The sequence below is a fragment of the Bombyx mori genome, chromosome 4, assembly GCF_030269925.1.
Source record: "Bombyx mori chromosome 4, ASM3026992v2".
Classification (NCBI taxonomy): domain Eukaryota; kingdom Metazoa; phylum Arthropoda; class Insecta; order Lepidoptera; family Bombycidae; genus Bombyx; species Bombyx mori.
This window is the reverse complement of record NC_085110.1, coordinates 12829576-12845688: the sequence shown is the minus strand read 5'-3', so window position 1 is coordinate 12845688 and position 16113 is coordinate 12829576. Positions and strand designations below refer to the sequence as shown.

The window sequence follows — 16113 nt, the reverse complement described above, 5'->3', positions numbered from 1 at the left end:
CCCATAGACTTTTTGGCGGGAACGCGAGGAGTGAAGTTGTGAGATTTGTTTTATTTTGTCTATTTAGTTTTTCTTTAGGTTTAAATGTGTAATAACGGTGGTTTATTAATTGTTTAATATCTGTGCACAAATGTGGGAAAATCCGCTGGATGTAACTTCTCGGGATCGGAGGATCCCGAGAAAAAGCCCTCTGAAAAAGTCTCAGTAAATAACCACCATTTTACTGAGATTATATTTCATCCCATATCATCTCATCTCATTTCATTTAATTTCAGCTCAGTTGATTAATGTCTCAAATTAATCATCTTCATTTCATTTTACTCCATATTATCATTTTTCATAAAACTAAGAATATAAGTTAAAATAAGACGACCTAAAAGTCTTAGTTACCAGGTCATAAAATCCCTTTAAAAAAAATCTCCCATAGAGTTTAGTATATCTCCACGATTTCTCCCCAAAATCAGGCAAAAGAAAAAAGAGCATAGGTACTCTATATTCATTCAACAAAAATCTTTTAAATTAAAGCCTACTCCATGTTTGTTTTACGAAATGTGAATTTGTTTGTAACGACGTTTAATTGATCATGTAATAATTTTTAAAGAAAGAAATTGAATGAAACAAAATGAGTTTGCTGAAACTTCAGTAGATTTTTGGAGGAGTTTGATCAGCCACGACTGGGGATTTGTGTGTTATTTTCCAAGACGCACTTGCATATATATTAAGCTGTATGTAAGCTCATAGTTAATACACATAAATGGTTAAGCTACCTTGATTGCAATATGCTTAAACTAAACAGCCACACAAATAAAGACTTCGATTTGACCTTTTAAGGCAAGTGCGAGAAGCGAAGTCTTGCAAATAGCTTTACTTTGTTAATATTTTCTCAAATATAAACGGACAATCATCATCATCATTCTCCTGCCGTTCTCCCAGTCACCTGGGGTCAGCGCAACATGTTTTCTCCTCCAATACTCTTTTATCATATACCATTTCTTCGCTCACTCCCCTTTACCCTTATCGTCCATTTATCCATTTCTTCTTAGGTCTATCTCTTTCTCTATATCATTCCACATTCATAGTTAACATTCTCTTACCAACCTCATTTTCATTTCGTCTCATCACATGTCCATACCATAAATTAAACACTTAAGTCCATACCATACGGACAATAATGGTGGCTTAATGAACGTTTACAATCTGTGAAATATGGGTTATATGGGGTAGGGTAGAAGTAATAAGTACCATTTTTTAAAAGAGACAAGTTGAAAAAGAGTTCACCTGTAACCAGCAAGCTATTATTGGAAGACTCGCCGAAGTAGCGTTAGTGTGGGAAATGGAAATGATATAAAAATAGCAGTTTTAAACAGAGGGAAGTGTCGTGGGTTGATAATTTAATATTTTTCGTGAGTTGTGAACTTAAAAAATATGCAGTATTTAAAATCCCGACTATTTATTTTTATTTCTATTCAAGTAAGAAGTGTTACTTGCCTTTTTAATTTAATATCCTACTCTAAGAGTGTATAGCGCTGTTTTTTAAAAATCTTTCCAATTGCTACTAGTGCCACTTCAATTGGCTCCTTTCAGCCGACACTTTTTAATGCACTGATGATGATGATGATGATGATTTAATGTTCATGGTGCTCCTTACTTCTACCTTCTATACTGTGAAAGTACAGGTGTGAAAAAAATCAATTCTGATTCCAAAGTTTTAAAGACTTTTAGGTGTGAGGAGTGATATAATGTATTTTTTTAATTGTTAAGTTACTGTTTCTGTGATTAGTTTGGTTAAAAGTTTGGAATAAAAGTCGAACATTAAGGAAAGTCCTCAGGTGTGGGAAAGTGAAATAAAATCGATGCATGTGGGTTCTCAACTTAATTTATAAAACAGGATCGGAAACTAAGCATGTAATCAAAGTGCAGGCAAATATGAACTTTGTCATGAGAATGAGAGAGGTGATTATATTTTATAGTTTTCAGACAATAACAATTTGATAATAACAAATAGACTCTTTGAATCCTTGCAGAGTCCATACTTGGACATTACTTGAGGGAACATACTGAAGACACGTTTGATAACATTTTGTTAAGAACTAGATGGAAAACTTCCGTAACAAATGGTCATACATTGCCTGGGGCCGATTGTGAATCTGACCATCACTTACTGATCTCCAAGGTCAAACTAAATTTGAGAACTGAAAGAAAAATCTTGCACTAACATCGATTTGACGTTTTGAATAAAACCAAATCTTAAATGAAACTGGAACTAGTGTAACAAAATCTGCAACGGCACCGACTCTCTGGATTAATTGTATCAATAAGCAAGGAAAAACAGAGAGATCGAAGTCAAGACATTAGCTACGAGTGCAATTCTGGAAAAAACAATATTGGCTTTCGGATGCTACTTTACAATTAATAGAGGATTAACGTACCTCGAAAACACCTAGAACACAGCCTATATCTTATCTGATAAGAGCGCAGGCAAGACTTGACCCACCTTCGAGGAATCTGCACGAAGAAATGCAGATAAGTATGAGTCAATAATTCTTTCCAAAATGACTCTACCCCTACTAGAACTTTGGATCTAATACTTTACTAGAAAATCAAGGTCATGGGACACTATCAACTCAGACGGGGAAACTAGGTCGGTCATCGTATAGAGAATACTGTCAGTCTCTCTCTCTCAGAATACTGTCAGTGTCTCAAGACTCCCAGTCACAATGCTTCCAAATAACGAAGTTTGTTAATTGTGCCAAAGGAGTAGAGAGCTTGAGAAGTAAGAGAGAAGGTTAGAGCCATTATAAACAGCCATGATAAGCGGCATAGACTCTGGGAAAGATGCCATCCTGTTTGAGCAACCAGGGAGTATGGCGTAGACGTATTACATGTTACATGTAATGAAACATGGCAATCAGGAACCGCCTTCATTCAATTGTATAAAATTTGTCTATTTAAATGCAAAATGCTGCAACTGTGCAATGCCAAATCATTGAAAAAGTGAGATAATTCAACAAGCCAATCTACGTGTGCTTTGTAGATAGAGCTCACTAAAGTAGTTGACCCCGCAAAATGGTTTAAGCTCTGGGTAACTTTAGTGGTAATGAAAATACCAAAATATTTACTATGTTTTATAAGAAAACTGTACGAGGACGGAACTACATCGGTGCCGATTGTATTTTGTCTAATAGTTACCACATCAGTATCGATGTTCGTCAAGGATGTTTAGAATCAAATATATTTACACATTTTTGCTTTTACAATATTTTTTTAACATTTTTACAAACTAATGTTCTTTAGTTTAATCCTTTTCATTTTTCTTTTTACATTTACCAGATATAAGTCCGGCCGCTGTTATAAAATTAAATTGTACAGGCATCGTTTTCTTTGCCACATAATCGGCCTAATTAAATAAGAAAAAATAAAAACTATGAGGGTTGAAATTTAATAAGGCAACCGAAATAAACCGCGATTAACATACAGCTGACCAAAGTTGGCCATTTTCGTTGTGGAGCGTTCTATTTAGAACCAGTAGAGTCCGAATAGATTTAGGATAGTCCGAATGTTTGTTACATATTAAACTGTTAACTACGATTTTAAAAAGTCTTGTTTCCGCCCAATAATCGGAATACGACCTTATTCACTAATAGCTCAACATTTACATTAATGGTATTACCTAAATTTTCTCAATTACATTGCCATAGTAATTTTGAAAAAAAAAACTACCATTTTTTTATTGGTAGCACTGAACCTCATTTCCATTAAATAATTAAAAAAACAAAGAAAATCGGTTAAGAAATAGAGGATAAAATGTTATCTGAACTTATGTTTTTTTACCTACTTATACAGATACTTCTTGAGTCTTTTAAAAAGTTGGGTTGCGATAACCCACTATGAATATAAAACGTTTACGTTAAAAAAAAAGAAATGACAAGTTACGATTAAATTACTAATAGCCATTTAAAATAATTCAACTAAATATTATTACCTATATACCTACACTAAAAGTATGTCCATGTATAAGGAGGAGTGCGCATATTTACTTCAGTCAGTCAGACTACTTCAGAGTCGGAGACGTTGGAGAGGAAGTGAGGGGGCGGGGAGTTCTGTAGCGCGGGTCAGTTGCGGTCGCGTTGAGGAAGGTTGAATCGGGTGCACGAGTCGCCGGCCTCAACTACCACGGTTTCGTTCGTTCGGTGACCGTGCAACGCGTGTCGGTGCTTCCTCCCTCGCCCCGCACACCGCTCACGCCATTTGCTCTCTTCCTTGCACCCTCCTCGTTTTTCAAGCTGTTTCTAAAAATGATTTAAGTGAACTGTGAACTTAGTGCACATTATGTACCGACTGGCAGTCAGTACGTACCTATATGCGTAGTAATTACTAAATTAGCTTCTTTAATAATACGGATGTTATTCACAAGTTATGAAAGACTACATAGTTATGGATTTAAAATCCCCGCCTCGTCGCGTTCCTGCTTCAATAATAGCGAACCCGCACATTTTGCTCCCATCATCCAGACTATTTTAGCGCAAAATCCCTTTCGATTTGAATTAAATACCTTTATTTTAATGCAACTGAGGCCTTGTCTAAATTTCGACCTAATATCTATCTAAATGTAGGCATTCTGGGTTTGATGTTTATTGTTAAAGTAACCATTTAACATTGGAGGGGCCGTGAGCTTCTTCCTTAGGTAGTCCACATAAACATAACAAGAAATACATATTATTATAATCTAGATTTGAATATTTCGAAATATCAATTCGATCGTTTACTACTTAATATGATGAAAATTTTGTTGTAAAACATAATCATATGTAGTTTAGTAATACATACTTAACTTTTCGCAAGGCACTAACCTAATATAAGAAATTACCTAATATAAATTTTGACAAATGTTTTAAGTATGAACCTTTGAACAAAAAAAATAATGTTTTACAGTATCTGGGAAAAGCAGCTCATGGTTCACGTGGTTTTAGTGGTAACCGGTGGCCAAAGACTTCACGGAGTTAGTGCTGCACGGCTATCCTACTATTTATGAAAAATCATTAGGGATTTATGCCAGTCCACTACAAGGATGCAGCGAAGTGAAAATGAAAGAGTACCTACACCTTGTTCCGTACTGATCCGCCGCCATCGAGCCGAGGACAGGGAAAAAATTCACCCGGCAACTGTCTTCATAATCATCGTATCCGTCAAAACGACCTTTAAAGACAGGGCGTTAGCACTATATGTATGCATACGTTTGTCATCACAAATAAAAAGCCAGTGCAGCGATAACAATACGTACTTATTTATAATATTAAATTTTAAGTTCGTAACTTTTTATAATCTAATCTCAGCGTGCTTGTTAGCTCGGTAACGTTACGGAACAACAAAATTGTATAAATAAATTGCTAAGATCGTGTGGATTTTTTGAATTGTTGACCTTGTACTGGTTGCTAAAACTTTGAGTCGTCAGTATACGCGATTTAAAGGACTGTAACAATTATCGTGCCATTACAGATGGTATGGTAGCGGTACGATAGCTTGTTAGTAATACTGAAGATATCACGACTAAATTGTGTGCCCTTAATGTATACAAATTATAGTAGAAACTAGTTTTTTTTTTTTTTCCTACCTAAGCTGGTAGCCTGGAGCGGCTATTCCAGCGTAACCGTAACTAGTAGGTGAGCTCACGGGGCTCAAACCTGACGAGGATGCTAACACGAACCCTAGCAAGAGTCGTGCTTCGCAGAATCTACCACCGGATCGGAAACGCGACCCACTGAGAAGATCCGGCGAGAAACTCAGTGGGCTGTGTCTGAGAGTTAATTTACTCGTCGAGCCCTTCGTCGCAAGCGACGGGTTCGACGAGAACGGTGACCGGTGCTTGAAGTACCTAGAAGCACCGTTAGTGGATCGGGAGGAAAACTAGATTAGAGTATCCCTGGCATTATTGAAAGTAGGTGTGACAGTATCCACTTGGTTAGTGGTTAGCTCGTCTATCTTAGAAGACAAAGAAAATTGATTATCATTCTGATATTCCCACGGACCGAGCTCCTTTTTTTAAACTTTGCGCAGACCCAAACAGAAATGTATTAATGTACAAATCTTACAAAGCTTGGCAGAAATAATTGATTGGCCCTATGATGGATAGAATATTTGCGGTTCTGAATTAATTTGTAATTTATAAATTAATTTAAAAAAGTCTTACTGAACCAGTAGAGAAATAGCTCTGAACGAATAAAATCAGTAGTTTTCCAAGAGCTCATTAACCTCCAAATTGAACTCCAGGATTTGCATAGAAAACAGATCAGCAGAAAAATTACATATGAAAGGTGGGACTTCGCTAAAATAAACTAACTATTTGAAGAGCACACTCTCTGCCCCGAGAAGGTATTAATACTAAGTAAGTAAGATATTTAATAGGTACTTAATTTCTATAAAGTATAGTATATTTACAGTACCGCCCCTTGTCATCAATAATAACAAAAATCAACTGCTGATAAGTGTGTTTCCTATGTCGTCGCTAAGCTAATATAGTGTAACGTTTATCTATTTGTGGAAGCGTCACATAATTCTATGAAAATCTATAAAGGATATTTGGTTTTATTGTCTCGAGTAAAAACTGAGCTAATTTCACCAAGACAAGACATTGTTAGCTAAACGAAGTTAAAGGACTTTGAACCCGAAACCGAACCTTTATACTATTGTACTTAAAGTCAGTGTTATTCATAAGATAAGCAGCCTGTTCAGAAAAACGATTTACGTTGTTTCTAAATGTGAAACACTTCTTTTAAACAGAAAATAAAACCACTATTTTACTGGGACTGTTACATTCAGTTCCAATCGATTACAGTATATATAGTTTACAGCATATGTATGTATAATAATAAATAATTTAAGAATTGAAATTTTTATAGACTCCATACTGGCAACATTGAAATCGCAAGAAGCCGATTTACCAATTGAAAAATGGAAAAAAAAATCCCACAGACCTACACACACATATCGGACGTCTCTATTGGTGGTTCCAGCACGATCCTTTTTTTATTTATTGCTTAGATGGGTAGACGAGCTCACAGCCCACCTGGTGTTAAGTGGCTACTGGAGCCCACAGATATCTATGACGTAACCTTGAGATATAAGTTCTAAGGTCTCAGTATAGTTACAACGGCTGCCCCGCCCTTCAAACCGAAACGCATTACTGCTTCACGGCAGAAATAGGCAGGGTGGTGGTCCTACCCGTGCGGAATCAAAAGAGGTCCTAACCACCAGTAATTACGCAAATTATAATTTTGCAGGTTTGATTTTTATTACACGATATTATTCCTTCACCGTGGAAGTTAATCGTGAACATTTGTTAAGTACGTATTTCATTAGAAAAAATTGTACCTGCCTGCGGGATCGAACACCGTTGCATCGCTAGATACGAATGCACCGGAAGTCTTATCCTTTAGGCCACGACGACTTGTCTTCATGATCCACATTCACCGCTTAAATTATTACAATTTTGCGATTACTACTCAATACGCTCTAAGATCAGTAATGTAGAGCGTATTTACTGGTGGTAAGAAGTATAGTAAACCTGCATTGGTAGGTACCACCATTCGGTCTTTCTACCAAGAAGCTGTCATGCGCTCCGGTTTTAGAAGGTAGCATAACTGTAACAATTTTACATAATTACATTGAGGAGACTTTGATTTCATGTCTATAGGTGGATTTCGGCATTGATGTCGTATCTTCTGAAACCACATAATATTAGTTGGAGCTCGTTCACTCATCAAAACAGAACAAAAAAGTATGCGGTTAGTTTTGTGAATTTCTTGAGGTTTCATCTCAGGACATGTTCGGATGCCTCAGTTTAAATCCCGAGAAAAGGTTCCAAATTTTCGATATCCCCGAATCGAAATACCGCAATTAGACGCATAGGTAAGTATGTAACTTTTATTGTACACACACTAGGTACTTGTCCACAAACGAATTTCTTGATGTATGAATTATAAACAGATTAGAATATGTAATTGTTTATTACAGTATCATGTACTTATGCCTTATGCATTCCTAAATCGCTCATAAGATTGTGATGAAACTTTAGTTATTTGTTGTTGGTAGTTCAAGGAGGTTTTCTCTTATTAGTATCAACAACGTACGATACGCGAGGTAGTCTACGCTAATTGTTTTTTTTTATACATTTAGATATACTACAGCGCTGGTCTATACTAAGATTATAAGCTGAAGAGTTTGTTTGTTTGTTTGAACGCGCTAATCTCAGGAACTACTGGTCGAATTTGAAAAATTCTTTCAGGGTTAGATAGCCCATTTCGTTGAGGAAGGCTATAGGCTATATAGCATCATGGTAAGACCGGACACGGTAAGTGGAGTACCAATGAAGGATGTTTCAAAATAGGGGTTTAAATAACTCCTTAACATTATATAATTCAAAAATATTTTCACTTTCTACGTAAATGAAGTGGGGGGTAAAATTTAACGTTATGCCAAAGTAATGTTTCCCGAGCGCTATGACATGTCCTTCTTCAAACGAGGCTTGTGGAGAGTATTAAGCGGTAGGCAGCGGCTTGGCTCTGCCCCTGGCATTGCTGAAGTCCGTGGGCGACGGTAACCACTCACCATCAGGTGGGCCGTATGCCCATCTGCCTACAAAGGCAATAAAAAAAAAAAAAAAAAACTGTTCCACGCGGACGGAGTCGCGGGCGAAAGCTAGTTTCCATATAAAATCACATTACTATATTCTAAGATATTTGGAGACTTTTGTAGTGTAGTCATGTCATTTGTAATAAGAAAGGAAGTAAGAAGTATTAAACCAACATTTGAACAAGACAGTTGTTTTCATTCGAACTAGAAACTCCCTTCATGGGATATATGTACTACATTACACTTTGACTTAATTAGCGTTAAGATGGGTCCGTGTAGTTACGATATTGATGTTGCCTCGTTGTGGTGTTTTTTGAGCTGCGGTAACCAGTTAACACCAACTTTGCCGTGAGTTCGTCTGCCTCTGTATCTTAGTGAACTAAAACAATATTAGGAAGGAAATCAACCTGTACTTTAATTAGTTTTTTGATACAATACAGTTATAGTTCCGCCATTTTGAACAAAATTTTGTATAATGTACACTCAAAGTTTCCTCGATTATCCTATTTTTATTAATGAAAACCATATCGAAATCGACTGCAGGGATTAAAAGTAAGCGGACAAACAGACAGCATCATTGTTTTATAGATACCGTTCAGAGAAGATATTTTTAGTATGTACCTATTTTGTTACCTACATACACTATGTCATGTTACGTAATAATATGTATTTTGTTACATAGTTTCGTTATCGAATTCATTTATTATACAAAATTTGGAAACTGCTTTGAATGTTTAATTATATTTCTCCAATTTAGTTACACCCTGGGGTAGGCACTGTGTACCTTAGTAAGTTGTTTACTACATAGTTACTAGAATCTCGATTTAGTATGGTTTACACTTCAATAACTTACATAAATCGACATGATTTATAGGTAGAGTTAAACTTGCTTAACATAGTTGTTGTTATGTTACGGTAGACAGACATTACCAAAGAATCAAGTGTGGGGAGACGGCGAGAGGAGTTGAGTCTACGCACGCGCTCTGTTGTTGAGAGTTCACACGCGCGCTTCGAAACCGCGGTGGGCCTCCACGTGTCGAACGCTACCGCTTGCCCCACCCCATCTCCTTCACACCGCACACATCCAGCTATGACATTCCATCCAACCTTCAACAAAACGCGACGCGTACCGTCTACCTACCGTGTTTGTGGTGACAGGTTTTAAAACAAACACAAATACAGAATTATTACTTCTTACTTCTGATTTTTAGACATAGTATTTAGATATTTAATTATTAGAGTACGATTTTTTAATAAGTAATAACGCAAGTAGATTCTGTTATAATTTTAATCATTAACATTTTACTTACCTACATATTGTTATGATAATACTAAAATAATAATATAATTACCTACTTTTAAAGTTAGTATTATATTCCTCTCGAACCGTATTCGCGACCTACGTAAGTTCATAGGTATTGATTGATTGTTATGGTAGGTACATAACAACGGAATGGTACATATGGTATGTAGGTACGTATGGTACCTTAAATTAAACAACAGCAATGAACAGAAAACACCATAATACCAACCTTTATATTCGAGATTAAGACTATATTATGAAAAACCGAAATATGTTTGTTGATGATTTTCACGAGCAATAGAATATTACGAGTATAATAGAATATTATTTATCATTTATACAATGTAATGTGTTCTACATTGCATTTTATCGGGATTGTGTCACTTTCTTGTCCATTACCAGTCGCGTCGTTTTATTGGCAGGTACTTAAGTAAAATCACGAATCAGCGAAGACACTGTCGTGTTTATTACAGCAGATATACCCACACGGCGTTGTCCGGGTCATGTTCATGGTCTTATGTGTTAATTCAAGATATACTTCAACTGATTTTTGCGGAATTTCATAGAAATCTGTTGACGCAATTTTCGCGATTGTGTAACAAACCTCCAAACACACAAACACCCATTTATAATATTGTATAGAGTATGTGTACATTATGTTCATAGCAAATAATTAGGTATCTGTTAGTTTATTTAATTTTTTCTTTAGGGGTCGGTTTCTAGCGTAAAGAAATGTAGTGTAAAGATATTGTACAGACAACAGGAAAACTCTACAACCATATACCTACTGAACAGAAGCAGAACTAAACAGAAGCTGGACAGAAGCAAATGGAGATAAATCATATATGGTTACGATTCTCAAGGTGGAGGGTAAAACAAACAAGAAGAAGAAGAAGAAAAAGTTTCTTTTAGTATCTAGTCAATAAATTAATGAGTGTGTGAGTCTTACTTAACGATGTGCTCCTAAAAAAACCCAGAAATTAAAAAGCTAAAAAGAGGCATTGTAATCATGATCTGAATTTTTCCTGGCGTTACCTGGGCATCGATTTATAAGCGGTGAGAGCATCTTATCAGCAGGTTGTCATAATTAAATTTGTTTTCGAATTTATTTATTTGGGGTCATACAAAAAAAAAGCACTGTAAAATAAGAGAAAAAATTGTATTGAAGTAATTGTATCGAAGAAACTACTTGTTTCCTGGAGAAATCTCTTCTATCAAATCCGCGAGAGGAAGAGTAGGTATCTACTTTAACAAAAAGAAAAATTGTAAAAATTCTGACACTTAGAATAAGAAAATAAATATTAAGCAGGTGGTGTTTTACTGGTAAGGTGGTCACGACCCTCAGTAATGAGGAAATTACAAAGAAGAAGAAGTGATTTAGCATAAATAAATGATTATTATCATAGAGTCCGCATGGGCATCTAAATGCTCTGTTCAGCTTATTTCTGCCGGGAAAAGTTATTTGTTCCGATTTTAAGGGTGGATGGTGATTAAAACCAGTTTTATCATAAAATTGAAACTTCGACGTCATGTTTTAATGTTACCCACATAATTATTAAAACATCCGAAAACGCAATAATCATTCATGTAATTGAGAATTTTGATAAAGGGAAACACCTCGTAGGTAAGGATGTTAAGGATGTGCCCGTTTTACAGTGGATATTTAGGACACAGGGGTGAAACGATGAAACGGGTGGCTTGATGGAGATTCGACTTGAAGCCGCGCTGGCGCGTTATGTCATGACGCCACGCGCGAGCATTCCGGGCCGGGAGTCTTCAGTTGAGCGATCAAGCGACGGCAGTCGGCCGCAGACTGTCGGTCGAGTGCATGTGTTTTTTGATCACGGATCGCTGTATATGAATCACAACCTACGCCAACATTAGAAACGTTAACGCTTCGCATCCAAATCATCATTGTATAACATGATAGGTAAGTGATTCTTTATTGATTAGCCGTTATCGTTGAACGTTGCCACCTAAATTAATTAATTTTATTATACAAAACAATATTTTCGGAGAATAAATGACTTTTTAAGTAACTCATTTTAACCATTAGTTTTATAATTTGGGACTCGATTATTATTTATTTATTATTTATTATTCTTATTTATTTATTAACCTAATTATGGCATATTATACCTCATCTCGTATTATCTGCGGTACGTGGGACTCTTAGTTCTATCTTCAAAACCCGTAAATTTGTAAATTGAAGACAGTACAAAAACAATTGTTTTTAGAATTAATGGCGAAATTAGATAAAATGGTAGAGGCTTAGGTATTTATGTAATACAACAATTATTCCTATTCTAAATATTAATTAGATATTGGCAGCCAGCAGGTATTAAAGTATAGGTAATTAAAGTAAATAAAATTGTAAACGCTGAGGGGTGAGGCAAGATGTGAAGGGAGGTATCAGTGCGGACATTGGGGTCGGCGGCCCGAGCACGTGGAGGCCAGTACCGTGGTTTCGGCGCGATAATACCGCGGTTCAGGCCTCCACGTGCTATCAGAGGACATTCACTCGGCTCTCGCTCCGCTCCCCTCTTGCCTCATCTGCCCCTCTTTGGCCGTATTATATCGGTGCATCCTGATATTCCTGCTCGCTGCACGCCACACACAACAGACACTGTACTGTGAACGAGCGTCGCGTTTTACCGATACCTTTTAACCAGTTAATTAACGTGCTAGTTGAAGTAATGGAATCATTACCTATTTTTCAAACGAAACAATTTCGTTCTTCAGGTGACGAGGAGCGAGTTCATCAGTGCGGCGAGTGTGGTTTGACATTGTCCACCCGCAGTGCGCTTACAGCACACGCACGATCCCATCGTTCTACTGCTGATGCACATCGCTGCGACGTGTGCCATAAGACTTTTGCTGTGCCTGCACGACTCGTGCGCCACTACCGAACCCATACTGGCGAGCGACCATTTGAATGTGAATATTGCCATAAAATGTTTAGTGTGAAAGAAAATTTGCAAGTACACCGTCGTATTCACACAAAGGAGAGGCCGTATCGGTGCAATGTTTGTGATGCGGCATTCGAGCATTCCGGAAAACTTCACAGACATGCTAGAATCCATACCGGCGAGAGACCGCACGCATGTCCACATTGTCATAAGACGTTCATACAATCTGGTCAACTGGTCATACATTTAAGGACCCACACAGGTGAGAAACCCTATCGTTGTCCTGCACCTGGATGCGGAAAGGGCTTCACCTGCTCTAAACAGCTTAAAGTACATTCTCGTACCCACACGGGAGAGCGACCCTATACTTGTGAAATTTGTCTCAGGGACTTTGGTTATAATCATGTTCTCAAATTACATCGTTTTCAACATTTTGGCGAGCGCTGTTATCGTTGCACTGTATGCGACGGTACATTTAATACAAAAAAACAAATGGAGGCCCATATTTACAAAGAACATGGCGCGGAAGCCCCCCGCACTGCACCTTTACAGAGTACAACACCAATGGCTGCCGATGGTAAAGTGATGTGTGACTTGGTTGAAGCTGCTTTGCAACAGCTTCCTCCTACTCCACCTAGTTCACCGCCATCACCTAGATGTCCCAGTATTTCAGTGGTTCCAATGATGCCATCGTCAACTCAAGTCAACGATACGCCGACATCATTAGCTGCGGTCCCCGTACATTACATTTCGTTGCCGTCTGATTTACCGCCTAGAAAACGTAAATTTATTCCTCACATAAACGAAGAAATTACTCCGGCTGTGCGTCATACTTCTGTTATACAATTTGCTCCGCCAGCTACAGAATCATAGTAGTGCTTGTTACAAAATCAATTAAATTTAAAGTTAAAAATTAACATTATTATTATAATCATTAAAGGCTTAAGATATTTTAGGTAGGTATTTCAAGGCTGTTTATTGGTTCGATTGCATGAGAATGTGGAATATAGTGCTTGTGTTAGATGAATAGTTTGTTATATTAGGTACCTAGTTGAACTTTTATGATCTGGAATCGGTTAAGTGTCATTTAAAATTTGTATGTTTCAATGAATCATTATTAGTTATGGAGAACCTCAGTTACTCTAGGAATGCATTTTGTTGATCGGGTAATTTGAAAGCTATAAATGTTTCGTTATTTGTTTTTATAATCAACGTATTTAATCTAACGGTAGGTATATAGGTTTTTAATGTGATTTTGTGGTAAACTAGCATTTACAATTTCCGACAGTTTCGGTCAAGCCATTTTTAATTAATCTGATAAAAAAATGTTAAATCTAAAACCAATTGTTGTAGGTTTTTGTTTTAAGTAAGTACATTTATAATGAATTATTTAAGCAAAACGTTACAATGCATTATATTAATGGATTATTACTACTTGATCATTATACATGCCTGTGGCTGTATTGAATAGCGTTTGATTCGAAAATCACAAACTCAAGATAATATCCGTCACATGTAAAATCAATATTGATTTGGATGTTATGTTTTATAGAAAAAAAGTTTGTGTTCCAATTTATTTATGAAACTGCTATATTTGGGAATAAACATTTTTAAAGAAAGTTCCGTTTTTTATTTTTTTGTACACATATGTATATACATATATCAGGTATATAAACTCTGGTGTGCAGTCGCAACTATCTAGCATAATTTAAACGTGTGTGTTATTTTTAGGCTTAAACATATATTATTTTACTAGCTCGCGCAAAATACCGAATTAACTTATTGTTAAAGTACGTAATCTCGTAATCTGATACTGGTCTTTCTTAAAAGATAACTAACTTTACACCATGATCTTGTGTGGATGACTTGGTTGTCCACCTATTAAATGCTTAAGCATTCATCCGGGCTAATCCATAAATAAGAGTTGCTTCAAAACTTTCTGATTTTGATACATTTTTTAGAATCGTCCCTGGTTAAATCAAATTAGATAATGCGATAGTCAGTCACGATTAATTAAAACAAACAGATCACAAAATATTCTTGCATTTAGTATCGCTGTCACTTCAGTTTTCTCCAATAACAGTGACGAATTAGCGGGGCAGCACCGGTGTGCACATCATTTGTCACGCATCTCTGCCACGTATATCTTCATCTTCAAAGATATAAAAAAATTTATACCAACGCACATACTTATTGTGATGTTCTGTTGCGAGATGACAACTTTTCTACACTTACAAGGGAAGCCCCTACCTAACAAATAATAACCAATGACGGACGAAACGCTAGTAGCGTGCCATTGTTTGTGAAGTAATTTTTAACGTAAAGAATTAAGAAACATCATCCACAACGCTTTCAATTGATTACAAACGTTAAAAAGTCATATCAAAAAGTTAATTAATCAGTAAAGTAATAAAAGAGAAAAGAGAGCCAAGGTGTTTTTTGCATACCAATTTGAAAGAGTGAACTTTATTGGCTAATAACTAATCTTATTTAGTGTTGAAAGTGGAACACTTTTTCAAGCTTCTCCCATATGAGACAGATCTCCTTACCTCTAAACACCATAATTTGAAGTGAAGCATAGATGACATAAATACAAATTAAATACCTAACTGCTAAACACAATTATCATCCAGATTTTTGACGGGAATACGAGAAGTAAGTTGTGTGAAATGTTTTATTTTGTTAATTTAATGTTTTTAAAATTTTAAACGTATAGTTACGGTTGTTTACAAACGTTTGGTATCTGTGAAAATATACGAAAGTGGAAAAATAAGCCGAAGCCGCTGTGCCTTTGGCTTTTTTGGCTTCTTTTTTTTGCTTGGATGGGTGGACGACTTCACAGCCCACGTGGTGTTAAGTGGTTACTGGAGCCCATAGACATCTACAGCGTAAATGCGCCACCCACCTCGAGATATAAGTTCTAAGGTCTCAATTATAGTTACAACGGCTGCCCCACCCTTCAAACCGAAACCCATTACTGCTTCACGGCAGAAATAGGCAGAGTGGTAGTACCCACCCGTGCGGACTCACAAGAGGTCCTACCGCCAGTAATCTTCCACTAGATTAGATAATTCTTCCACTAGAATCTGTAAATAACCAAAATTTTACTGAAACTTTATTAACATCAGATCTCATCTCGTTTCATTTGAGTTGATTACAACATTACCGCATTTCATTAAAATCATTATTCACTCCATATAACTTTTCATATACCAGAATTTGAATGAAATATTAGGCTGATGATACTTTCGCCCTTCATGTTGGAAAATAGAT

At 36.5% G+C, this 16113-nt stretch overlaps 1 protein-coding gene and 1 long non-coding RNA gene across 5 annotated transcripts; one reads left to right on the top strand and one right to left on the bottom strand.

Annotated features, from left to right (window-relative positions):
* Positions 1-3935: 3935 nt before the first annotated feature.
* LOC134198804 (uncharacterized) lies at positions 3936-5425 on the bottom strand. Its single transcript, XR_009973005.1, has 2 exons — positions 5101-5425; positions 3936-4289 (listed from the first exon to the last, which is right to left on the bottom strand). It is a non-coding gene; the product is annotated as an uncharacterized LOC134198804 (long non-coding RNA).
* Positions 5426-5592: 167 nt separating this feature from the next.
* On the top strand, positions 5593-14459 carry Kr-h1 (Kruppel homolog 1). 4 transcript variants are annotated; one of them, XM_062677075.1, is made up of 3 exons: positions 5593-6382; positions 11588-11861; positions 12674-14459. In XM_062677075.1, exons 2-3 carry the CDS (start codon positions 11855-11857, stop codon positions 13711-13713), a joined length of 1047 nt encoding a protein of 348 aa, XP_062533059.1. In that variant the 5' UTR covers positions 5593-6382; positions 11588-11854; the 3' UTR covers positions 13714-14459.
* Positions 14460-16113: the final 1654 nt, after the last annotated feature.